The sequence below is a fragment of the Propithecus coquereli genome, unplaced genomic scaffold (genome assembly GCF_000956105.1).
Source record: "Propithecus coquereli isolate 6110/MARCELLA unplaced genomic scaffold, Pcoq_1.0 Scaffold40, whole genome shotgun sequence".
In the NCBI taxonomy this organism is placed as follows: domain Eukaryota; kingdom Metazoa; phylum Chordata; class Mammalia; order Primates; family Indriidae; genus Propithecus; species Propithecus coquereli.
Window position 1 is genome coordinate 2,759,048 of NW_012149730.1, and position 25,628 is coordinate 2,784,675.

Here is a 25,628-nt window from a genome sequence, read left to right on the forward strand (position 1 = left end):
TGATAAGTGACAGCCTACTTTTTATTGACTCTGCAGTGAAGCAGTGGTGTTGACCATCTTTGGGATATAACATTCTTTATTTTACAGTAGTTCATCTCCTTAAATTAATGGAGTAATTCTCAGACTCAGGGTGCTCGGCTTTTAGAACTTAAAATGCTTGAATAAGAGATTGTTGATAAAATATAGATGCTACACATGGTTTCCTTTGCTTAAAAATATTTGGTGAATGATGACATATATATCTTTTGAAATCGCTTTGGCTTAAAATGTCACATATAAAACTTCGAAGAGGCACAGATAGTTTTGATGCAGGTAAAGCCTCTATAATAAGGTTTTTTTACCCTTCTCCCCATTGCCAGTCCTTTGGCTAGTAAAAAAAGTTTTGATGACCTTTAAATACTGAATGGGTGGTAGCACATAGTTATAAAATAAATCACATGATAACTTCCTGTCTTAGACAAAGAATCAGTATTTTTTTGCCAGTGTTTCAATAGTAGATCTTAGATCATATTTCTAGCTTGTATGTACTAGGTTAAAAAAAATAGATGCTTCTGCATTTAATTTCATTACTGGTTGATTGAAAAATAATTGTAATACTTTTCGTGGAAGGAAGTTAGGCAAATGGTCACTGGAAAAATATCCAATGCCAGGTGGCTGGGTTCGGTCCTCAAATTTTAGCCTTTGACCTAAGTATTGGGCTAGAGAACTTTGAAGTCTGATTATAAACTAAATGAGGATCTGTCCCTCCATCTCTGCCACATTCTCTGTCCCGCAGTAGCAGAATACAAAAGCAGAAAAGAAAGCAAAAACTTACCAGATTGCTACTTTCCTGCAAATCTTATTGTGGGTCACAGGGAAAATGGCAGATCATGAAAAGAGTCTAAATTCAGCACAGTGTTTTGTCATCAGGATTTGAGGAGTGACCTAAGCTAACATATGACTCCAGTCACAGCAGGTGCCACGGGAAATGACCTCAGATGGGTGTTCATGCAATGAACTTGCTTCCGTAAAACCTGTTTGGCTGCTAATTGTCATTTTTAAAAAAGCCACTCAAAGTTTGTCTTCACAATATCTATCCTAAATAATTTTTTTCTATATTTTAATGACTTTAGACTCAAATATCCTGTACCTCATTTTGTTCTCCAAATATAATTTAGCTTTTATGGCCTGACATGCAAGTCTACATATTTATGGATCTTCCTTACCTATAAAGCGAGGGGTCCTTGCCATCCAGGGTATTCACAAAATAGGTTTCCCTGCATAAGGACTTTACTAGCCTCATAGTTCAGAAACCTAGCCGTTCTGACTATGGGGATTTTGTGCCCCCAAATTGAAAATTGTGTCTGTCTGTGAAGGGTCTAGGCTATTTCTTTCAGTCTGAATTCTGCTATTTATAGAAAAAATTGATGAGTTTTCTTTGCATACTAGTTCTTTACAGAATTGATGATCATTATTGATAAGTTCTTTAGCATTACCTTGTTTCCTCTTTCCTGGCTAAGTCTGGATCCTGCCACCCTCCACCCCTTTCATTTATTTTCCTTGTCGTGCTCTGTCATGTTTCACAATACCCTTTTAAATTGTGGAGACAAGTACTCCATTCAGGAAACACACAAGGGCCTAACCTGTGCCAAGAATAGAGGATATTTAGATATGAGTCTAAATAGTGTCATTTGTGGAGTCCCTGGGATCACGAGTCAAGAGTCTATGGAACCTGCTCTGGTCAGGTGTTTCTGTGGTAGTTGCTGCTGGTTTCTGTGGTAGGTGTCCCCAGGTGTGGCATGGAGGACCTAGATGGCTGTATGCACCTGTGATGAGTTTGGTTTCTCAGGCTTTCTGGGCTTCTAAAAAGCAAGCCTGGTTGTGGCTTCTGCCATGTATTAATAGTAATCCTAGCCCGTCTCTGAAGGTCCTTTGAATCACTGCTCTTTGAATGACTTCTGGGTTAATAATCACCTCAGCCTTTTCCACTCTGCCTTGCCTTACATCCACAAATCCTCAGGTGTGTGCAGGACTTGGCGAACATACTGTCAAACCTCAGGGGCTTTGGGGAGGATTTTTATTGCTGCCTGAGAAGCCTCTCAGTGGTGGCACTCATGGGTTCCCAGGGCATTTGCTTCCCTTTGGGCAGGCTGCCCGGTTCTGGTTTCTGACTGACACTATTTTTGTCTCATAGGATACCACCTGTGGAAATGAAACGGAGAAATAAGATCCAGCCTTGTTTAGCAAAGCCAGCTTTTGCCTCTTTGCTGAGGTAAAAATATACCCCCCAAAAAGTGACATACAAGATGTTCACCATGTGTTTGTAATCATTTTCTGTACTTGTTTACCTTTTTTATACAAATCTTAGCAGTGTAAAGTGGACCCTCCCATATTTAAGGAAGAGCTTGAATATCCTGTCTCTTTTTGTGATTTTAGTCAGAGCTCTGCATATATTTTAAGAAAAGCCATTGAAGAACTCAATGAAACCAGTATTCTTTTCACACAGGTGAGGCTAGAGAGGTCTATTTGTGTTTGATCATAAAAAAGTAAACTGTTCTTTAGGGCTTTATTTTTCCCACTTGTTGTTCCCATGTTATTTTTCACCCTTACTATTTTGTGGTTTCTTCTCCCTTGCTTCTAGGTTAAACTTTATGATTGGAAATTTCCCCTGACTTTTATTAACTTTTAATGAACTACATAGAATACAAATAATGATTATTATACATAGAATGTAAGTAGTGATTGTTCATTGTGGTTGTCAGGATTTGTAGAGAATTTACTCTTCCATCCACAAATGTTCTTTTTCTCTGTCACTGCAACTTTGGACAGATTGCTGGTCAAAATGCTTTTAGATTACAAGATATAAATGATTGTTCTAGGCATGTTTAATGGTGTAAAATCGGCACAGCTGTTTAGTATTTTTTTTTTTTTTTTTTTTTGAGACAGAGTCTCACTCTTTTGCCCGGGCTAGAGTGAGTGCTGTGGCGTCAGCCTAGCTCACAGCAACCTCACACTCCTGGGCTCAAGCGAACCTTCTGCCTCAGCCTCCAGAGTAGCTGGGACTACAGGCATGCGCCACCATGCCCGGCTAATTTTTTCTATATATTTTTAGTTGTCCGATGAATTTCTTTCTATTTTTAGTAGAAACGGGGTCTCGCTTTTGCTCAGGCTGGTTTTGAACTTCTGAGCTCAAACAATCCGCCCGCCTCGGCCTCCCAGAGAGCTAGGATTACAGGTGTGAGCCACCGCGCCCGGCCCCATTACTGGCTCTTAAACTGATAGGGCTACACATCCCTTTAGAATCAGTCAACTCTCTGGAAAACTGCAAATACATAAAACCTTTTCACATATGATTACAAGTGTGCCGTGCTGCCTGGAGTCTGTCCGTGGGTGTGTGTCCAGTTAGGACCGCTGCAAAACTGAAAGAGCATTTTTAAACTTTTTTTGACCACGACTCATAGTAAGAAACACATTTGAGACCTATTATACACACATCTTTAAAATAAGAAAAAAAGGGAAGAATATTTACTCTCATTACTCCAAGTGTTCTGTTCTATTCACTTTTTAAAAATATTGATGATCTTGACTCACAAGATTGATTTTATGAGCCACATATGGATTGCAGATTGCAGGTTAAAATACTACTCTAGAATCAAAGCATTCTAAACCTAGTGAAAAAAAAATCTTTTCATTTCTGAGAAAACTCAAAAGGGGTAATAAAATATTTACACAAGATTGCTCAGCAGGTACATAAGTCTACAGTTGAAGTGACAAGTAGATTTGCATTTGTCATGTGAACAGTATTCTCTGAGGGCAGTCCCCTAGAGTGGCTTGAGGATACTTTCTCAGAAATACAGAAAAGCCAGTGGCAATTTGGAGAAGCTCTGCTCTGAAACCTGGAGCTGTTACAGAGAGGACATCTCTTCCTTAGAATTAGGGTCGGGTGTGGATTTCAGCTTTTTCATTTATGGATTAGTGATCCCAGACAAATTATTCATTACAGCTGATACAACTTCATACATATGGTACTTTTAAATTTAGGCTTAGCATCAATACTTTTATTACTTTCTTTGTTTCTTCCCATATATGGCTATCATTTTATCACTTGGTGTTGGTTTGTTTTTAGATTTTGTTTTCATCCCCTGAGCTGTAACATAATTTTTGTTTCAGTACCTGGAAAGTGTTTTTGGTCTAGTTGTGTAGGTCCATTGTATATCCCATTCCATGTAACAGTCAAATGCTGCTTAAAACTATTTTTTAAAACATGTAAAAATAATTATACATTTTCATGCAGTCAGTATGACAATATGAATTATATACTACAGTTATTTTCAGTTGTGATTTTTAAAGTCTACAAATATAATAAGCATTTGGCAAAATCATCCTTTATCCTTTCCTTTCAGGTCTCATCAGTTTCACCCTTTTCTGTGTGCAGCTGATTTTGAAAAGATTGCTTCCATGTATGGTAGCGATAAGTTTGATTTGCCCTATGGGATAAGAAGATCAGGTCAGTAGTATTATTTTTACCCTGCCCTGTTAAATTTGAGTGGTGTTTGATGAGAACAGCATGTTTATATAATTTTTAGGCCTTTTAATCTTTCTGCTTCCTAATGATTCCTAAGGGATATGGTTTTGGGATGTGATGAAAGGAATTAAATTTTAAAATATAAATCTCCAATCCTTTTGAGGCAGTGTAGAAGCAGAGGATAAAAAAGGCGCATTTGTTTTTGTTGTTGAGAAACTGCTTTTTACATTTGTTCTGACACCGAATGATTCGTGTGAGTTCTGATGCCTCACTTTATTCTGATTTAGAATTAGCTCCAGCTAACCCTGAGGGTTAACTTCCTTCCTATCTCCCCATTTTACCTCTTTATCTGTGAGTTTTATTTCATCCTCAAGCTTTAGTTCCTCAATCAATCATTTATCTTAATCAGTAGATATTTTATTTTTGTTAAATTTAGAGAGAATTATTCTGTCTTCTAATGATGAAGCACTTTCCCTTCTGCTCATTGATAACTAATTGGCCTTATATAGCTTTAAGTTCTAGATTTTTGAGAGACCTTAAAAACCCAAGAGGTGACAGGACTGCAATTGGCTTAAACTTACTATTGATTTTTCTATTCTAATGTCAGTTTCAGAATCATCTGATATTGCTAATTTTTGGATTACTTTCTAATGATGGTTTTCAGATTAAGCATCATGTTTTTTCTGGGATTTTTGGAAAGTGTCCTTAGAGCGTTTATCATGTTAAATGTGCTTACTGATCAGTGCTGGTTGATTGCATGTGTATCATTAATTTTTCATAGAATAAATCAAATGTGGCATGTCAGGTGGAAGTGGGTTTGGCGGGAAGGGAGCAGGGTGGCTTACTATGTCCATACAAAGCCATGATTATCCTTTTATTCATAATATTCCATTTGTTTTCTAGCGGAATATTTTCGACATGCTCTTTCAAAACTGCAGAGTTGTGATCTCTTTGATGAGTTTGACAAGTGAGTTTATTTCCTTGCTTCCATCTGACTTTTAGCTTTAGCTAAGGTCGTTCAGTATATACATTCCAAGAGATGTAATATGCATTTACAGGAAACGTTCATAGCATTTGCACGTAACTAAAACTTCTAGTAGTTATTTCTTTGATGCTTGAAATAAACAAACTACAAAATTAATTTAGAAGCTGCATAACTGGTTGAGTCAAAAGTTTGCAGTCTTGATGATGATCAGTGCTGGTCCCAAGGCAGGACATTTCTGACTCACATTCACCTTTTTTAAGTTGTTCCTTCTTGAGAATTAATTCACACACCCTGTTACCAGCTCACAGCCTCCCATTGTGGACTGTTTCCCATCCTTTCCCAGACATCCTCCCAACAACTCATGAAGGTCTCTTCTGTTTCACTTTTAAGGAGGTTGAATATTAGATTTTGGAAGCAGCTGTCTTCCTTTTTAAAATCAGAATTATATTTGAAGGAAGCAAAAAACAACTTTCTAAGATAGATATTTTGACTATAAATGTAACTTTGTTTTTAGAAAATTTTGTTGTCAAGTTGACCCCAGAGAAATTGAATTGCCAAAGGTAGACTTCTTGGCAGGTAGGCTTATTTTACAGAGGTAGACTTACTTCACAAAATTTTAAGCTACATTTTAGAATTTGGCCAGGGAGCCAGTGTGATGATATGGGTTGTCTACAGATGTCAGGCCTCCATCAAAAAAGGAAAATGGTAAAATTTCCTTTCTTGCTGTTGGAGGGGTCCAGAGGTTGGGAGTAGTGAATAGAGGTGTGAAAGTGGAAATAGAGTTTACAGAATGGAGCTATAGAACCAGGGTTAGATTTTGTCTGGGTTTATCTCATTTTTCTCTATTGGAGACCTAGATTATTGAAGTGTAGATTTGTGTAATGTGTGTTGGTTCATTCCAGTTTGGCATAATTTAAGACTGTGCCATCAACCTAATCAATTTTAATTTTGATTGCATATCAACAGCAACTGTATTTTTTTTCCAACCTAAAATTTCATAGAGATCTCATTTGTACAATATTGTTTTGTACAGACTTTTCACATATGTGCTTTGTGTCAATGCACTCTAATTTTGTAAATGGAGAGACTGAAGTTGGGGAAACATATACAGTTTGTTACAGCTGGTAAATGCCAGAGCTGGAATGTGAAGCTAGATAGTTCTAACTCCAGTGCTTGGATGTCTGAATAAAGAGTGATAATGGGTATTCCTTAAATATTTGCAGCAAGTGTCTGCAAATATTTATAAGAAGGTGAATTCAAGATTGCTCTTTTTTAAGCACCAAAGGAGGCAAGAAAAGCTTCATCTTTCTATGCTGTACCCTTTTTAATAAAAGGATTTGCTCTGTAGAATTTGGATTCAGTCAAAAGGCCACAGCTAAGGACATAGAAGGAAACATGTGGCCTTAAGGCTGCAGGTTCCCCACCCCATTCCTGTGCTTTATGTAGTTGCTTTCATAACCCCTCCTCCCACAGGGCCATTTCCCCCTCTTCTTGCTGCCTTGGTCTTGCTGTCCTCTGCCCTTTGCCCCTTTGTCACCAAGCACACTCCTACTCTCCACCATCAGCCTATGTCCATTTCTTAGCTTAATCTGTACTGGGAGAGAGGTGGGGTGTGGTTGGTGAGGAGGGATTGAAAATCATGCTGACGGCGCGAGAGTTCTTTAGTCCGAAGTTGCCAAGAGTCGGAGTGCGACGGGGAGGAAACGTGTAGTCAGAGACTCTGTAGATACAGACCGAGCGGCAGATACCCCTGTAGGAGCCCCACAGTGAGCACAGTGGTGCCTGTTTTGTAGCATCACAGATGTCCTGTCAACATTGCTAAATTGCTTATTTGACTTGTGCAAACCTGTTCCCTGGAGACTTCAGAAAGAGTATTTCGAAGATAGATAAGAATATATTTATGATATTATTATCTTCTGTTTGTATAGCACTTAATTTTATGGAGCGGTTCACATGTAATATTAAATTTCACCTATATTTTAAACAAATAATTCTACATTTGTCTGGTGCCTGTTATACAACACAAGGAAAAAAACAAGCCAAAGGCCAGGCATGATGACTCACACCTATAATCCCAGCACTTGGGGAGGTGAGTGGGAGGATCTCTTGAGCCCAGGAGTTTGAGACTAGCCTGGGCAACATAGCAAGACTATATCTCTACAAAAAATAGAAAAATTAGTTGGGCATGGTGGCGCACAACTGTAGTCCCAGCTACTCAGGTGGCTGAGGCAGGAGGATCACTTGAGCCCAGGAGTTTGAGGTTGCAGTGAGCTATGATGGCACCATTGCACTCCAACCTGGGTAATAGAGTGAGTCCCTGTCAAGAAAGAAAGGAAGGAAGGAAGGAAGGAAGGAAGGAAGGAGGAAGGGGGAAAGGGGGAAAGAAAGAAATGAAAGGAGAAGAGAAGAAAAGAAAAAAGAAAGAAGGTTAAATGTCTGTCCTTGGTAGGAGAGTCCTGCCTGAGCCCCTGGCCTGCGGAGTTGGAGCTGGCTCCACATGCCCCAGGAGGAAGCCCTGTTGGCATAGGCTGGCTGGCTCTTTGTCTTGGGTCTGTTGGTCAGAGAGGAGGGGCTGAGGTAGAGAGGGATGAGGTCAGCCCCTTTCAAGTTCCCTTCCCTCTGTTTCTGTGTTCTTCACTGATATTTATGTATTAATAGTTGCTGACCTTGCTCTTTTCTTATTCTTTTGGAAGATGCTTGGCATATTTTGGAGTGCAGCAGCTAAGCACAGATCTTTTTCTTACCTTTTATTCTCGGTCTGTCCTCTTTGAACTTTCCAGAAGGGTTCAGACATTTCATTATTGTTGTTTCAAATCTGAATCCTTTAAGATTCTACCAGGTGTAAGTCCCAATTTTGTTCAGATATCTTGTACAGCATGCATGAAACCCTCAGTCAGGATAGATTACACTGTGAAGGGGAAAACTCAAAATGTCTGATTATAAGACAGAAGTGTTCCTTTTCCTCACAGTTTTCATGTGCGTGAAGCCTACAGGTAGACATTTAGTGCTGGCCTGGTGGTTTAGTGATCCTCAGGTGCCCACGCTTCTTCTCTGTCTTGTCTCTGCCATTCCTCAAAACATGACTCCCTCCTCATGGTCCAGTATGACGGCTGGATCTCCACCAATCACATCTACATTCCTGCCAGCAGTGAGGAGGAACGGGCAAAGGGCATGCCCCAACCCTTTAGGACATGCCCCCTCCTTTAAGGACATCTCCCAGAACTCACATATAACACTTCATTCATCCAGTGATGTGCTGGAACTAGTTGGTACCAACTCGGGAGAACTGCATCGCTTCGTAGTCAGCTCCATATTCGGTGCCGTCAAGGTGGAAGCTTGACATTAGCCATGGCAAAAGTATTTATACCATGGGAATTGGCAGACACTATAAAATCAGGGCTTCCCTCGTTCACACGCTCCCTCTTCTCCCCCAGGACCGGTTATTAGACATTTACTAGCAGCCACTGAGTACATCCCATTGGGCAGGACTCAGTCACAAGGCTACAGCTAGCTGGGAAGGTGGGGTGGAAAATGCAGCCTGTATTCCAGGGGACTGTGTGCGCACCTTTGAAACAGTGAGTCCAACTTTAAGGGGCAAAGGAAATACTATTATTGACAGACAACTAGCCGTTTTTATCAGTATTCTCCATCACTTTCCTGGTCCCCCTCTCTTTCTGTGCCTGGTCACTTTTAGGGCTTGGAAGTCAGTTATGTAACTCTGCTCTGTAACAACCAAGCTCAGTGCAACTTTTCTGTATGCAGCTGCTATGGACCCAGGTTCCTCTCTTTGTTCTCCAAAGCGCAGCCAACACTAGGGGACAAACTTCACTTCACTCAAGATTGAGGATTTTTTAAGAGGATTGCATCACAGAAAAGAAATACTTAGAATGTGCCCATATTCCAAGGCCCTCTTCCGTTCTGGCTGTCCACATAGCTCCTTAGCATCAGCCTGCCCCTGGTCCTGAGGATTGTTGCTTTCTCCTCAATGGGAGTGTATCGTCCCACAGCCAGAAGCAGCAGAAACCCTGAATCACAAAACCTTAGCTTGCACTTTAAGTATACAAAAAAGTTCCCCACCCCAACCACCAACATTGCGTTCTGAAAGCGCGCCAGGTGCTGTGAAGAGTGCTTAGTCCCGCAGCGTAGGTGGTTATGTAGTAACTACACGCGCATAGAATATCTTCACTGACAAAAGCGCCTGTGTCAAGTCAGGTGCCTGCCAAGTGGATGGGGATTTTTAAAAGCTACATGGTTGCTCTCTCAAGCGGAATCCATTATGTTAGCGTCAGCAGAGCTGGGTTAGATTGGCTACCAGCCAGGGTGGGAACATGTCCTTAGAAAACTTAAAAAAAAAAAAAAAGTAGTAGACATTAGTGGTATATTTATTAAAAAGAGCATCCTGACTCTGTAAGGAATATCAACATCTGCATCTGTACTCCAGATATCTGACATCCTGCTGTTTTGCGTGGTTTCTTTACACCACAGCTTTATTTTATTTTATTTATTTTATTTTTTATTTTTTTGAGGCAAGGTCTTGCTCTGTTGCCCAGGCTGGAGTGCAGTGGCGTGATCACAGTTCACTACAGCCTTGAATTCCTGCACATGCCACCATGTCCAGCTAATTTTTTTAAAAAAGATTTTTAGTAGAGACGGGGCCTTGCTCTGTTGCCCAGGCTGGTCTCAAACTCCTGGCCTCACGTGATCCTCCTATCTTGGCTTCCCAAAGTGCTGGGATTTTAGGTGTGAGCCACCGTACCCAGCCATTGCAGCATTTTCAGCCAGGAGGAAAACTGGAGGGTGAGGGGAAGCTGTGATTCTACATGAACAGAGTGAATCATATGTGGTGAAGACATAGGAGCAGCCATTACTACCTGTTTTCTGGCATCTGCTGTGGTCAGATGTTGGATAAAGGTACAGAAATGTTGGTACATATGCCAGAGGAAATGGTCATATCTAACAGAGTATAACAACATTCATGAACTCAGTGATTCCCTTAATTCACAGAAGGGCAAACTGAGATCAGAGAGGTCAGGTTACTAGAGCAAGATACCAGGGTTCCATGCGGGGAGCCAGAACTGGTAGTCAGGTCTCTCTACCCACAGTCCCTCGTACAATGTTTTAGGATCTTCTCGCTGCAAGTAGTAGTCTCCTGATTAAGTGATATAAACTAAGTGAATCTTTCTTATCTCCCATATTGCATAGATACGTGATTTCAGGTCTGAGGATTTGTGGTTCCAGTTTGTGGGGTGGGCTGCTTATGGCTGTGTAGACTGCGGATTGCACAACTACAGGGAGAGCCAGGTGGTACACATAGTTACCTGAACGGTGCTCCCTGACATTGGACTGTGTGCAACCTGCGCGTCTATTTGGAGTGGTTCTGGGTGTGGCTCAGCGACGTCAGGGCTCCAGGCTCATTTTTCTGTGGTTCTCTTTTCCTCTGAGTTGCAGCTGCTCTAACTTTTTATCATCACACGTCAATGTCTAAGCAGAAAGGAAGAGGTGGGTGAAAAGAAAGTATTCTGCTCACACCATTCTTTTGCCAGAGGCAAAATCTTTTCCAAAAGCGTCTAACAGACTTGCCTGATATCTTACTGTCCAGAGATAGGTCACTTGGGTATCTCTAGACCAAACATTGGCAGAGGAAATGAGCTCATTTGTAGATGAAAGCAGTGATATGTTTTCATGTACATGATGCTGTGGAAGGGAACAAATGAATGACCAAATAGCATTCAGAAAAGGAGACACACCACAGATCATTTGAAATGAGCAACTCAAATTTATTTTCTCTGTTTTGGTTATGCTGACATTTCCCCTCTGTATATGGTAATAACTCATCTGGCTTTGCCCGGCTTTATGAGAAGCCTGCCTCTCGCCTGGGGGAAGTATAATCTCTTACCGCTACTGTTTTAGCAGCTTTCCAGATTTTCCATTAACAGGTTCAGGCATTCTGGAATTAATTTTGTTTTCTGGATGAGCAGTTTAGGGCATGTGCATTTCCCTACATGTTTCCAAGGTTGGGGGAGGAGTAACAGGTACCTGCTTCTCCAGAGAGAAAGTAGGAAAATGAGCCTCACACATTTAATGTAACAACCAAACTGATGTCTAAAATGCACAGCCTATGAATGAGGAAGTGTTTGAGATGGGAAAAATGCAGAGATTTAAATGATACTATTCTTTCCTTTAGGGACTCACAATTCATGGCAGCTATTTGTGCATGAAAGTTGTGTTAATTAAAGATGGTGAAGTTATATAGTCACCCAAAGGACACTGAAAGTCATTATTTCACATGTAAGGAGGCAGGGAAAGCTGGGAGCCTAGGCCAAGAGGACGAAGCCAGGGAGAGAATGAACAGTCCTTTCATGGTGTGGGCTGCCTCTGGGGAGAGAGAGAAGCAGTGCGTTGTGAGGAGTGTGGTTCAGACGGCTTGTGTGTATCATTCCGTATTTCCCAGACCCCGGTGGACCTGTGAATGCAAGCTGTAGGTAAGATGTTATTGCCAGCGTAGTCCTAGGGACACCCTCAAAAGAGTTTCTGACATTATATGTGACTCTCAGAAAAATGTGTGCATCTTTGCAATCTCCTTTACCAGGAGGAAAAGTGGAATTTCATTAACAAGGTTTCTTTTCAAAGGCATTGGCAAGCTTTTCCTGCAGTAAAGGATCTTCCCCGCTCTGTCTGTCCCCTATAAAGCTGACAGAGAAGAAACTAGAAAGCGAAATTCCTAAAAATATGGTGACATTGGACTGTAAAGAGTTTTTGGAATGGGACTTCTCTTGAGTGAGGCAATGTATGATTTCTTTCCATTTTTTTCCAAGTCTTTGAACCTGCTGGGACCATAAATAGGAGAGACTGAGCACAAGGAATGAGCCTCTCTTGGTAGCTAATTCTTAAGGATCCTGCAAAAGAGATCTGCCTGCAACTCCCCCTTTTCTCTTGGCCGGAAGGGTCAGTTGGGTGTGTAGGGGGAGGCCCAAAACCTTGAGGCTGAGTAGGGACTGGTGATGTGGCTTCTGGAGTATGACAGATGGTAGCTGCTCTTACATGATGCTCTTTCAACTACACGTGATCTAGGGCTTGATGACTATCTGTAATCCAGTCTGATAGGGACAAATGTCTGTGAACACTAAGATCCAACACGACAGTTATTGTTGAACCTCACAGAACTGGCCATGTCTAGGACTGAGCTGAGTTACTCTTTCTGGGGTCAACTTCAGAGGTTTGGCTTGCAGATCAGGAGTCTTTTGTTAAGGGTAAGAAGCTGGGGTGGGGGATATATGCTGGTGGCCTGTGCTTCTGGCCCTTGTCCCCTGTATGTTTGCTGTAGCTGGACTCAGGCAGGCAGCCTGGTGGCAGACTGGGGACTCCAGGCCAGGATGGATGCTGGAGCCCCTGGGGCACCTGGGTTCAGGGCAAGGCAGCCCTTTCCCTCGACGAGGGAGTGGCCTCCTGCTTCCTATATAGGAGGGGGAGGGTTAGACAAGGCACTGTTTGTCGTACTCCTCCTCCACTCCCATGCAGGTCACCTGACGGGAACAGCTGTTATTTCAATCCCATCTGCTCTTAGCCATGCCCTCCAGTGCCCAGTCTTGCCCTGCATTCCCAGGGGGAGATGGAGCCAGCTTCAGGAGCTTTACTCTCTGATCTGAATTAAGCTGACCCAGAGGTTATGAAAAGGCCAAGCAAGCTGTGAGTGCTGTAGAGCGTTCCTGGGATGGAACTGGTGAGGATAATGGCAATAATACCCTGGGAGGAAAGGTCTGAATATTCACTGGGGCTCCCATTTCAGCCATGCTACTTGGACCCAGACCAAGGAGCGTTTGATAAAATTGGCTTTCTGGAATTGGGACTGAAGTCAAAGTTGCTTATAAAAGCATCTAGAGATAATATTACTTTCTCGAGTTTAGAACAAACAAATAGATTTAAACAAACATGTCTAGAACACATTGTGACATGTGACACGTCCATAGTGTGAGGTTTCGGGGACATCCTCAAGGAGCATCTGTTGGACAGTCCCACCCCCTCGCCCACAAACCCCACACGCATGTGAAACTGCTTATTGTTCTCATCTGATGATGTAGACACTGATTTAGGCGCATGACGCTTTAATATTTTGAGACAAGAGCCCCCAGTTAAAACGTGTTAAAAAATGTTTTTAAAATGTTAAAGTGTTAAAACTTATAAAGTAATTACATGAGCTAGACAAATTGTACTAAGAAAATGTAAACTTATGGGTATAGGAATGTGTACATTGTCTCTTCTTAACCTGATAACGCCAATGCGTGGCATTTTTTAAATAGTTCCTGCATTCCTGCGTTCTCTCTGTTTAAACCTTCTACAGCATTTGTACAGTTTGCTACTCATTAATTTCCTAAAAGCCTTAAGGTACTGAGTTCAATGGGTCTGCTGATTTCACAGTTCTTAGAGAAACGGTTTTTTCTTCAGACTTTCCATGTCACGAGGACCCTGGAAGGACAGCCTTAACAGCCTTCCATTCTGTAGTTTTGTCCTCTAGAGGGGAAGGACCTGGTCCATTTTGTCATTTCTCCAGGCCTGACCAGGTGGTGGTAAGAGCTGGGAGACAGGTGGGCTAGGGCCATATTTGCTGAGAGCCAGCGGTGTGCAATCCATGGTTCTAGGCTGACCCCAGCTGGCAACAGGAAGTCCCCCTCTGTGTTCTACTTAAGGCTGTTTGCCAGGAACATAGAGTGAACTTTTAGTTTGCATTGGTTAAGCTCCAAGGACCAGTCCGTGTTTGGGAAATTGAAACGAGTATGAGCAGGGTACAGAAAGCTCTCCCTGCCAGATTCCAAACTGTCCATCTCCACACTTAGGTAACAGAAAGCCAGAGGTAGAATTTCAGAGGAATGGGTAGTGCTGGTAAAAAGTATATACCCATATAATACAAAACACAGGTGCAGAATCCTATGTGGAGGGGTGTTTTGCAGCCTGAAGGTCTGGATCCAAATGCTAGTTCTACCTCTTTGGAGTATGACTTTGAAATGTTATATAACAGTTTTCTGAACCCCTTTCCTCATTTGTGTAATGGAGATATCAGGCTTACTTATTTCAAAGGATGGTTATGAGAATCAAATGAGAGAATGTGTAGAGACTGGTAAGAGTTAATAGTTGCTGACAGTCATGATATACTCTTCCTATAGAATGTTATTTATTGAATCTTGTATCTCTTAATACATCTCTAGATCTACAAGTCACAATTGGTTCTTTTTCTATTTGTGCAATACGTAAAATTTGGCATTGGGTTCCTGAAAGTGTGAATGGGTTCTCGAAATCACCCAGTTCGTAAAAGATGGCTCAATGTCTCACTTTCCTATCTGTCCCACAGCCTGCCATGTAAGAAGTGCGTGGTGGTTGGTAATGGAGGAATTTTGAAGAATAAGACTTTAGGAGAAAAAATCGACTCCTATGATATAATAATAAGGTAAATATGTTTCTTACTTGCTAATCTAGAATTGTTTCAGAAGAATACGGTTTCCTACTTTACTACAACTCTGTTTTGAAAGGAATGGGAGTTGCTTCATTATGTTTGTGTACTTGATTACACAACCTTCTCTCTCAGCTGTTGGCTAAAGTTAGGCCTAGATTTCACTCATTTAGCAAATATTTATTAAGTCTCCTTAATATGCCAGACACAGTTGTAGCCATAGGGGAGATAGCAGTGGATAAGAACAATGTTCTTGCTCCCTGTGAAGCTTACATTCTAATGAAGGGAGGGAAACTAATTGTATTTTTTAAATGCCATAGAGACAAAAAAAGATATGATAGAAACTGATTGAGAGGCTCCTTTAGAATGGTTGACCACTTTGAGGAGACATCAAAGCCAGACCTAGGCGACCATACAGTAGCAGCCACGTGAAGATCGGGGAAGAGCCGTCCAAGAGAGAACGTTTCCTGCAGGTTCTTAGGAGGATGTGATCCTGAGTTTGAGCAGCATAAAAACAAACAAATAAACCAAAAAAAAAACATGGAGAGACTGGAGGGTAGCAGGCTGGGGAGAGTGGTGCAACTGGAAGCTGAAAAGGTGAGCAAAGAGCAGGCTGTGTAGGATTTCATAAGCTGGGATTAGAAGCTTGGATTTTAAGTACAATAGGAAGCTTTTGAAGGCTTTCAAGCAAGAGAACAATGTATGGATAGAATGTGAGGGACAAGAGTGGAAAGGAGGCGGCCAGTTAGGCTTCTGTAATCAGGTAGGAGATGATTGTGGCTTGAAACAGGATTGTCATGGGAGAGAAAAAGATAAGTGAACAGACTGAAGACATGTTTTAGATATAGAGCTATCAGGATTTGTCGTGTTGGATGTGAGGAGGAATGGGAATAAAGGAACCAAAGATACCTCCTTCTCTCTTTTCAGCATAAGAGATTGGCTGGAGACTGACGTCATTTATTGAGTTGGGGAAGACTGGGGTAGGAGCAGGTTTAGAGGAAAAACAAGATTTCTGTATGAACATGTTAGATTTGAGGTGCTTATTAGATTTGCGCTGGATAAGTTGAGTAGGCAGTTGGACAAACAGGTTAAAATCTTGATGGTGAGTGGCCCATAAGCTGTATTTAAACCACAGACGGGGTGAGACTTGCCAGAGAGAGCCTAAGAGAGAAAAGAGGGCCCAGGATTGAGCCTTGGAACACCTGGTACTTAAAGGTTGAGCAAAGAAAAAGGAGTGTGTAAAGAGATGAAGTGGATCCACTAATGAGATAGGAAGAATATCAAGAGAAAGTGATCTCAGAAGCCAAGAATACAGAGTGTTTCAGGACAGAGGGAGGGATCAACTGTGTCCCAATGCTGGCAAGAAGTCCTGCAAGATAAGGACTGAGAGGTGCCCATTGGCAACCTGAAGCTCACTGATACTCTTGATAAAACAGGTTTAGAGGCATGATGTGGCAAGAAGCCCATCTGGAATGCGTTGAAGAGAGGATGACAGATGAGGAAGTGGAGAAACCAGTACAGTCACCTTCTTTGACAGTTTTGCTCTGAAGGGGAGTTGAGAAATGAGATAGTAGCTGCAAATGGTTATGCAATTGAGGGAGAATTTTTTGTTTTGCTTTCTTTTGTACAGATAGGAGGTGCTAGAGCATATTGGTAAACTGATGGAAATGAGTAGAAAAAGAGATTGGTGTGGTAAAAGAGATGGGTAGGGGTCAGGGGGTCGCAGGGTCCAGAGCACAGTATGGTTAATCTTTTGTAATGGAAGGGAGGGCCAGGATTGTGGTTACGGCAACCAGAAGTCCCTTAGATGTAGGAGTGGGAAAATGAGGACATTTCTGTCTCTATTTTCACAGGGAAGGTTGTGGTAAGGTCATGATCTGGGGTAAGAGTGTGCGTGCGTGTTAGGAGTGGCCATGAATAGTCTTTTGAAGAATGGGAAAGCCAGCACACTGGGGCAACACACTGGGATGACCTGGCAGTTTTGGGCATTTTGCTGGGTTATAAGCTACCTAGGGTTCTACATGGAGAGGTTCACCTTATTTTCTGTTTTTATCCATTTTGAGAAAGCTGTGATAATTTACCTACAAAACAATTTTGAAGCAACCACAGTCTCTCTGTGCATAATTGTCTAAATTTGATCATTTAGAACCACAGGAAGACCTTGTGGGAAAACACCATGGGTACAACATTTTGAAAGTCATTTCAAGTGTTATGAAGACTGTCTTATATTACAGAGAGTCAGTGGCAAAGAGTAAAACAGTATTTATCCTCCTAGGGGACACTGTTTTGGAAACAAAGCATTCCTTTTTTATTGCATGCCTTCATAATGTGCGCATAAATTGTGCATGTCTAACCTTGGCTTTGAGCGTACACAAACCCCACAGTAGATCCTTTGTGGTTCTTTAGTTCACTCTAGCAGTAGACATTCATTTGGTTGTGCTTAAGTGTAATACAGCAATTTTATATCGTTGCTTTATTTCAGAGCACAATTTTGATGGGTCTTCAAACCAACTTAAATGTGATTCTTCTTGCCTGTCAGTCACTTAGACACACATCCATGTGCTACATGACTGTGTGACCTTGGCAAGTAACTAGCTCTTTGGACCTCAGAGCCCTTATCTGTAAATCCAAGGGATTTCGTATGGTCGTCTTCTAAGGTCTCTATTAAAGTATGGTATTTTCTGGTTCTGTGTCCCCATTTCTTCAGTTTTCCTAGCAGTAAAACTGAATTATATTGGCTCCACAATTAATTTTCAAATACAAATGAATGTTTCTGCCTTTGATCAAGTAGCTATTTCCTGAATGGGAATTATCTCTTTGGCCATTAGATGTAAAAGATAGATCAATTGTCTTGTGACTTTAGAGCACAGGATAAATGGCTGATGTTTGTCCAACTCTGAAACCTCTGAGAATTGTAATGGAAATCTTGTGTATTTTATTACCCACAGAATGAATAATGGTCCTATTTTAGGACATGAAGAGGAAGTTGGAAGAAGGACAACCTTCCGACTTTTTTATCCAGAATCTGTTTTTTCAGATCCCATTCACAATGATCCTAATACGACAGCAATTCTTACTGTTTTTAAGCCACATGATTTAAGGTGGCTGTCAGAATTGTTGATGGGTGACAAAATAGTAAGTTGGCAAAACTGACCTGTCTTCAGATCACTTTATTTTTTTTTTCTTTAAAAACAAAGACAACCATAACGTTCTATGTTCTTACCTTATTTCAGAACACTAATGGTTTTTGGAAGAAACCAGCCTTAAGCCTGATCTATAAACCTTATCAAATCAGAATATTAGATCCTTTCATTATTAGAACAGCAGCTTATGAACTGCTTCATTTTCCAAAAGTGTTTCCCAAAAATCAGGTATGTATTTATCTTTGCAAGGTTTCAAACTAAAGATCTGGCTGAGGTAGGACAGAAGGTCATGGGAGCTCTTGGAAACTGTACGAGAACCACAGCTCATGAGATGATTTCTGAGGGCCACATCTGAGTCAGTAAAATTAGTTATCTGTGGGTATTACCTTTACATTTTTCAGGTTGCAAGGAAAAGAATCTTAAGAGGAAGGGGTTTTCCTGCCTTTACAGAGCCTTCCTGGGATTTCTTTGTGCATGTCTGAATGGTTCCTCTCTCATAACTTGATCTTCAATGTTTGCAGCAAGAAGAGTCCGACTGGGTGGGCGGAAGGGTAGGCTTGTACTCAGAGAAATAGGACTGGCTTCAGGACAAGTGCATGGCTTTTCAGGATAAAAGGAACTGTCCAAAGCATTTAGATAAAAATACCACAAGAAAGCCTGAGGAAAGGTGAGGAAAGACAATAAGGTAGTCCAGAAATATTTCTTTGGACAGAGGAAACATCGGCACTATATTCTCAAGAAATGGTAGTTACATCAGTATTGAAAGCGTTCTTGAAACTGCAAATTATTTAATTAAATGAAATCTCACTGACTTTGGCTCTAGTAGCCCTGTTTGCCTACATTCCCTAGAAGACAATACTCTCTAGACTCCATACAGTGGCAGAGATGTATTTTTCATTAGAAGCTTGAGTAACTCTTTTAACTTAATTCCTCAGCTGAAATGAGGTTCTTCCCTCTTTGTAAAGCAGGGAAAATCCAAAGAAATAAATATACATCGTGTACCTTTTCTTTAGCATGATAAAAATTGTGACTAAGAAATTCTAAAGTGTTACATGTTTAAAATCAAATAACTTATAAAGGAATATTAGAAACAAAGAAAAAAAAGGAAATCATACATCTCTCCCCTTTATACCCGTAGCATCTCCCAAGGTTTTCCACCTTAAAAATAAAAAAGGAAATCATCCTTCCCCTCCCTCTATACCCCATGTCATGTCCCAATCTTTTCCACCTTTTATGTCCTTCTAGACTATTTCCCGTGCATTCACGAACACATACACATACCCTTTTTCTTTGTTCAACATAATTACAATTATACCATCGGTATTGTTCTGTTTTCTTTTTCCCGTCTGTTTAACTACTCCCGTATTTACATTTAGATGTATCCAGCTTTTTCTCCTCTATAAATAATTTAGCAGTGCATGTGCTTATAGGGGTTTTGTGCACACTTGTGTTATTTCTGTAGGATAGATTCCTGGAAGAGGAATTCTTAAGTCACAAAGCATACATACTTGAAATTTAAACTCGACGCCTTAGTAATTTTGAGGGTAAAGGACAGCTTCAGAATGTGTTTTGTGACTTTTCAGCTCCTGTTTTCCTAAGTGAGGTATGATCAGATGTATCCTTTGCTCTTTTTTTTTTTTAGGTAATATCTTCAATTCCAAAAGCACAGGACAACCCTGATTATAATTAGAGATATTAGAAATAGTTGTAACTAGATTAAAGTCCTCCTAGGACATGGTGTCCCAGAAGCCAAGTGAGGACCTGGTATATTTCGAGAAAGGTCAGCCATGTCCGATGCTGTGCAGAAGTTAAGCACAAATAATAAACCCTGGTTTGGGAAACATGGAGGTCATACTGGTGATACTGACAAGAAAGAGGAGGAAATCCTGTTTGAATGGAGTTAAAGAGAACATGGGACATGAACAAGCAGAGACAAATCTTTAATGGAGTTTTGCTAGAACAGGGATCAGAGAAATGGAGCAATAATTGGAAGATGACATAGGATCAAGCAAGTTTGTTTTATTCATTTTTTTAAGATATGTTTGTATGCTGAAGGGAATGATTTAATAGAGGAAAATATTGATGATGAAGGGAGAAAGTACATAAGTGTAGAAGCAAAATTGTTGAGACGAGAGATGTGGTAAAATATCGTACACTAGTGAAGGAGTTGGCTGTTTATACTTTTCGGAGTATATATGTGTACTGTTTAGGGTGTGAGCCTTAGAACATGAAGGTTTAAATCTTTCTTTCCTGATTAGATGTTCAGAAATCCCTGTTTTATAAAATTAGGCCAACCAAATATGCTTTGGAAACAAGTACTTTGGATTTTTTTAAAAAAACTTTCATTCCCCTCCTAGAAACCCAAACACCCAACGACAGGAATTATTGCCATCACACTGGCCTTTCACATATGTCATGAAGTTCACCTAGCTGGCTTTAAATACAACTTTTCTGACCTCAAGAGTCCTTTGCACTACTATGGGAATGCCACCATGTCTTTGATGAATAAGGTAATATGCTTGAGGTAATATACATATACTTGGGTATAATCTTTGATCTTCAGTGTTGGACAGCTCATATTTTCTCTTCTCACCCTCTCATTTTACTGAGAGAACAGGTTTTGAGAGGTTGAGGGCTTGATGGGGGTTACAGAGCTACCAAGGGCTGAAACTAGAACTCAAATTGAGATCATTTTACTATAGCAGCAATTCCCAATTTGTGGGCCTCACACCATTGGGAGACCCTTGTGATTACTGCCAAATGTCATCAGATCCACACAGGGACCAAGCCTTATTTTAGATATTCCATCCTATTTGCACTATTTAAGTATAGACAACATACTGTTGGAGATAATACAAATTCACCTAAAAGCATTGCTGTGGTCATAATAATTTCTTTTCCAGTTAAGTAGACCACATGGTCTAGAATATTTTAGCCCCACAAAGGAATCTTCATGGTCAAAAAAGGTTACATACCTTTATATTAGATTGAATGGGGAGCGATCAATAGGGGTAGATTTGATTTTGAGGATTTTTATTTTAATTGACTAGGAAGGAGTTTCCTGCTTTTCTGACTTAGAGTAATGGTGCATCATGAGTAATAGGATTAAAATGTTATCTGTACGCTTTTAATCTTAAAATAGGAATTATTTGATGTATATGGCTATATCTCATGAAATCAATCCCCTTAAGTTTTCCCCAAATACTGTCGCCCACCCCTGCTCCCTGCCCCCAAAGTGTAAGACAAACACTTCAGTAGTGGAAGAATCAGGTGCCTGGAACATCCTTTAGATTAAGTTCATTTCTCCTCTTCCCTAATCTTTCCTGTAACATTTATGGCATTTTAAGACTCATCTAAAGAACAGAATATTAAAACAACTTCCTGAGGAAAATTAGGATAGCTATAGAACAGAATAATTTTTTAAAAACACATCTTAAACTGAACCATACATCATAGTTTATTCTCCAGGCAGATTAAAAAAAATGAGCGAACCTATTCTGACTTAAAATTTTGGTCTCTAGATTTATACTATGACTCAGTATACCAGGGGATGATCTGAAGGAGCCTCTTATGTGAGAGTTTAAGTGGAAAGAGTGGGCTTTAGGGAAAGTTCTTATACAATAATGATCAAGGAAAAAGAAGTCAGAAAGGTAACAAAAGTTAAAAATACGTGACTTGTTACTTGACATTCCTGTTTTTTATCACTTTGTAGATACAGAATATTCGATTGCCGCTGTTAATATTTTGCGAGTGGGACAGATGGTAATTTTATTTTTCTTCTTCTTTAGAATGCATACCACAATGTGACTGCAGAGCAGCTCTTTTTGAAGGACATTATAGAAAAAAACTTCGTAATCAACTTGACTCAAGATTGACCCTCCAGACTCAAATGATGCTTACAGTATTAGTTTTATTTTTATACTGCAATTTTTAGTTTATTTTTAAATATGTTGGATGCACTTGTCAAATAATTATGTATGTGAAGTCTATTGCTGCCTGGTGATTCATAACCACCAGCTTAATTTCTGTGAATACTATATATTTAACTTATGAAAACCAAGAAATGTTTAGTCGTTAAGGAAGTAAGTTTTGATTGCATTGTTTTTAAAATAAGCTAGTTTTCTAAGGTGTTTTTAAACATCTTTTTATAGTTAATTCATCTTAGACTTTTGAAGGGATACGATTTCCTAATAAGGGGATTTAGTTTACCACAAGATTTTGACTATAAAATGACATTTTGAGAAGTGTATTTGGCTACTGTAAACCCAGCTGGTGGGCAATGGCATGAGATTATGCCTTGATGTGGCAAACAGGAACCACGTAACTATGGAAATCTAAGTTCATCTTGGTTTAATTAAGCTTTGTTCCCCCTGCAATTAGCTAAACTATGATCATGATGAGTAATTTGGTAGAATGAAGATGGTGCTTTTGTTGTTGTTAAAGGAAATAGGCCAAACATAAAATTCTGGATGAATAAATAACTAAAGAATTACCAAAGTCTAGTGGCTTTGCATTACTTTAAAGAAATATAAAAGAATAACTTTATACCAAGCAGCTGAGCTAGGCAAGCTCAAGGAGAAAATTCTTGAATATTTTTTGCCTGGTTTATTTATTAAAATTTGAAGGCTTTTTATTTGAAGTAAATTAGGAAAGGCAAAGACAACAGAGCAAGTAAACCCTTAAGAAGAGTCAGGCTGTTTTTTGGATTTAAATGGCATTTTCATGAAAAATCTCCATTTTTTATATGAATAAAGCTAATCTTCAAATGGAAAGCTTACCTGCCTACCTATGGTGCACCAGAGAAGTGTCTGATCTATCGGATGCAAACAAGCCAGTCCCACGAGTATGCTGAGCTAGTGTCCCTTCCCAAATTTTAATGAATATAATCAAAGGCAATTTGGAGGTGGGGGAAGGAGAGATGAAGAAGGAGGGAAGAGACAAGTAGAATTTATAAGAAGGATGGAGTTAAAAACTGCCAGAAGAGGTTAAGCTAAAGAAAGATTTACCGTTTTTTGAACAATAAATATCACTGGGAAACACTGGTGTTGCTGACAACCAATCGGCCTGTCTAAAGGGAGTGTATAAAGTGATATATTAGATCAGGCTCAGAAACAGGAAGAAAATACTTGAAAGCAGTATAAGAGGGAGAATACTAGTAGTCCATAACCCAGATCAGACATTAATTATGGACTGTGTTCCGTTACTACCAGCATATGTTTGCACAGTGCCACGGTTTCATTGGATTCTTCTAATAACTTAGAGGTGGGAAAGGCAGGTACTAGACTGGAATCCACATGTGTTCAGTGTGATTTTTCCTTCACACCACGCGCACAGCCATAGGCTGCAGCTTGGCTGCTGAGGTTCCGTTTGATGTAAAGTAAATCAGGCTCCAAAAAGGATGGTGCTGGCCACCGAAAAAATAAAAAAGCAATAGTGGCATTTTCAAGGGTTGCTGGAAACACTATAATGTTGGCCATAAAATTTCTGAGTGATGTGAAAACTGAAGAATCTGGAATTCTGTGTAGTATAAGAAAAAGCTAAAAACCTCAAGGTTGTTTTATTTAAGCCAAATAATCTGAGCAAGACACATATACACAATTTATTAAAAACACATGAACACATTAAAATCTCACTATTTATACAATCTAAATTCTAGCAACATATACAAATACTGAGTGACTACAGTACATGCCGAGGTAAGAAAAGTACATTCTGTGAGAATATCAGTGATGCCCAAGCCATTTTTATTTCCAATATGTAATTCAATATGTTTTGTTTCCCCTTTTCCCAGTGCCAAAAAAAATAAAAAAGACGGAACTAGTCACAAGTTGGAATAAATGAGAATTGGTGCCACAGTTGACCTAAAAAGAATTTTAATAACCATCCAACTCTTATTTAGATTTTGCAGTTTAGGGACTTCAAATTCAGAACCAAAAGGCAGAGCTAATAAGTAATTATTATATTTTTAGGTAGAGCTTTATTAATTTCTCTTAAGAGGGTATGAAAAGCTTTCAATGTCCCACATAATCTACTGGTTCCTTCTAATTGTCCCATCTGACACGGTGTTGCTATAGCGCTTTGCTCTCCAGGTGACAAGGCAAAGAAGTCCAAGCTTTATAACCTTCCACAGCTTTGTGGCCATATGCATACGTACATGAGCTCATATTCTGCTCCCCACTCCCAAGGTGCTGGGGGAAGGGAGAGGCAAGTGTATACATAACATCAGAATTTTAACTTTTGTGTAAATACTCAAACCCATTGTTCAATGCAAAGTGCAAATAATGAAACGTGAACTTAAATAACTGGACTAGACCTGGCACATACAACAGGATCTATTTCGATTTACAGCATTTAATAAAACAAAAATCAGAATTCACAATATCTTATCTTTAACTACACTGGTTCCTAAGATCAAGTAACAGCCAAGTCAGTGTAATTTTACGAAATGTGTAATGACCACACTTGTTTTGGCACTGTCTGATTCTATTTCTATCATTGCATTAACAGGGAAAAAATTAATCCAATAAACCAGTGACTTTATGTTTTGAGTGTTTCAAGCAAAGAATAAAAATTCAAGGGAATTTTGCCAAAAATGGTTACTTTCACATTTTCAGTTGTTACTTGATTGTCTCCAAAGCTGTATATATCAGACATATAATCATAGTAAAAAACAAAAACAAATTTAAAAAACCTCTAACATGAAAATAAACAAACTAAAAAAAAAAGTACAAATCAGAAAAACCATTTGAATCAGGCTCAGCTCTTCATCTGGAAAGAAAAATAAAGGTTTACTAATAGTTTTTATAAAACTCATTGGTAGTTCAAGGAGAAAACAGTGTGGCAATATGAATTAAGTCTTAAAATAAGCATCATTTCAGAAAACACTTGCCTCTCAACAAAACAAACGAACAAAAAACACAACTCCAGGGAAAAACAATCAGGTACACACAATTACACAAAAACAGCAAAATTCTTTGGGAAAAAGAAATAGTTATTGAAAACATCTCTCTTAAAGCTTCAAACAGATATATGACTTGAGGAAAAGTTTATTCTCTGTGTACTAACAATGAATTAAAAAAAAAAACAAAACTGGTTTACTCTCTTCCCATCTGAAAGGGGATGACTACATTAATACATGTGCTTTACACATTCATATATGTTTTAATAAAAGTCTAATATCTGTGCTTTTTGTTTCAAATATTTTGAAACAAAGTATTGGCTTTTTAATGAATGAAACTGCACTTCAAAGTCTGTCTGGAAAAGGAAAAGTCAAAATAAAACCAGTAACATCATACAAGGAGAGGGCAGGAAGGCTGCAGAAATAAACTCTTCTCTTTTTGAAGCAATGTTTTAGAATACTGATGTATTTGTGGAAGCAAGCAAAATGAATACTGTTCATCTTTACTCAAATTCCATGAATTCTGGCGACATCACGGTCTGGTGGCAAAGGCCAACAGAAATGACTAGGACCAGATGGAAAAGTACATATATTTTTATCATATGGTGAGCTTCTCGTGTCATCTTGCCAGTTTAAAAACAGTGTTTACACTATAG

General features: G+C 39.7%; 1 protein-coding gene across 1 annotated transcript; it reads left to right on the plus strand.

Annotated features, from left to right (window-relative positions):
• Window positions 1-2,173: 2,173 nt before the first annotated feature.
• On the plus strand, window positions 2,174-22,200 carry ST3GAL6 (ST3 beta-galactoside alpha-2,3-sialyltransferase 6). Its single transcript, XM_012652859.1, has 9 exons — window positions 2,174-2,251; window positions 2,416-2,485; window positions 4,383-4,486; window positions 5,408-5,471; window positions 14,833-14,928; window positions 17,880-18,066; window positions 18,165-18,302; window positions 20,432-20,584; window positions 21,863-22,200. The coding sequence occupies exons 2-9, from the start codon at window positions 2,460-2,462 to the stop codon at window positions 21,947-21,949; spliced, it is 855 nt and encodes a 284-aa protein (XP_012508313.1). The 5' UTR covers window positions 2,174-2,251; window positions 2,416-2,459; the 3' UTR covers window positions 21,950-22,200.
• Window positions 22,201-25,628: the final 3,428 nt, after the last annotated feature.

Coding starts and splice junctions, on each gene's coding strand:
- ST3GAL6 (XM_012652859.1), top strand. CDS start 2,460: ATGAAACCAGTATTCTTTTCACACAG. Junction 2,486..4,382: donor CCAGTATTCTTTTCACACAG/GTGAGGCTAGAG, acceptor CTTTCCTTTCAG/GTCTCATCAGTTTCACCCTT. Junction 18,303..20,431: donor AAGTGTTTCCCAAAAATCAG/GTATGTATTTAT, acceptor TTCCCCTCCTAG/AAACCCAAACACCCAACGAC.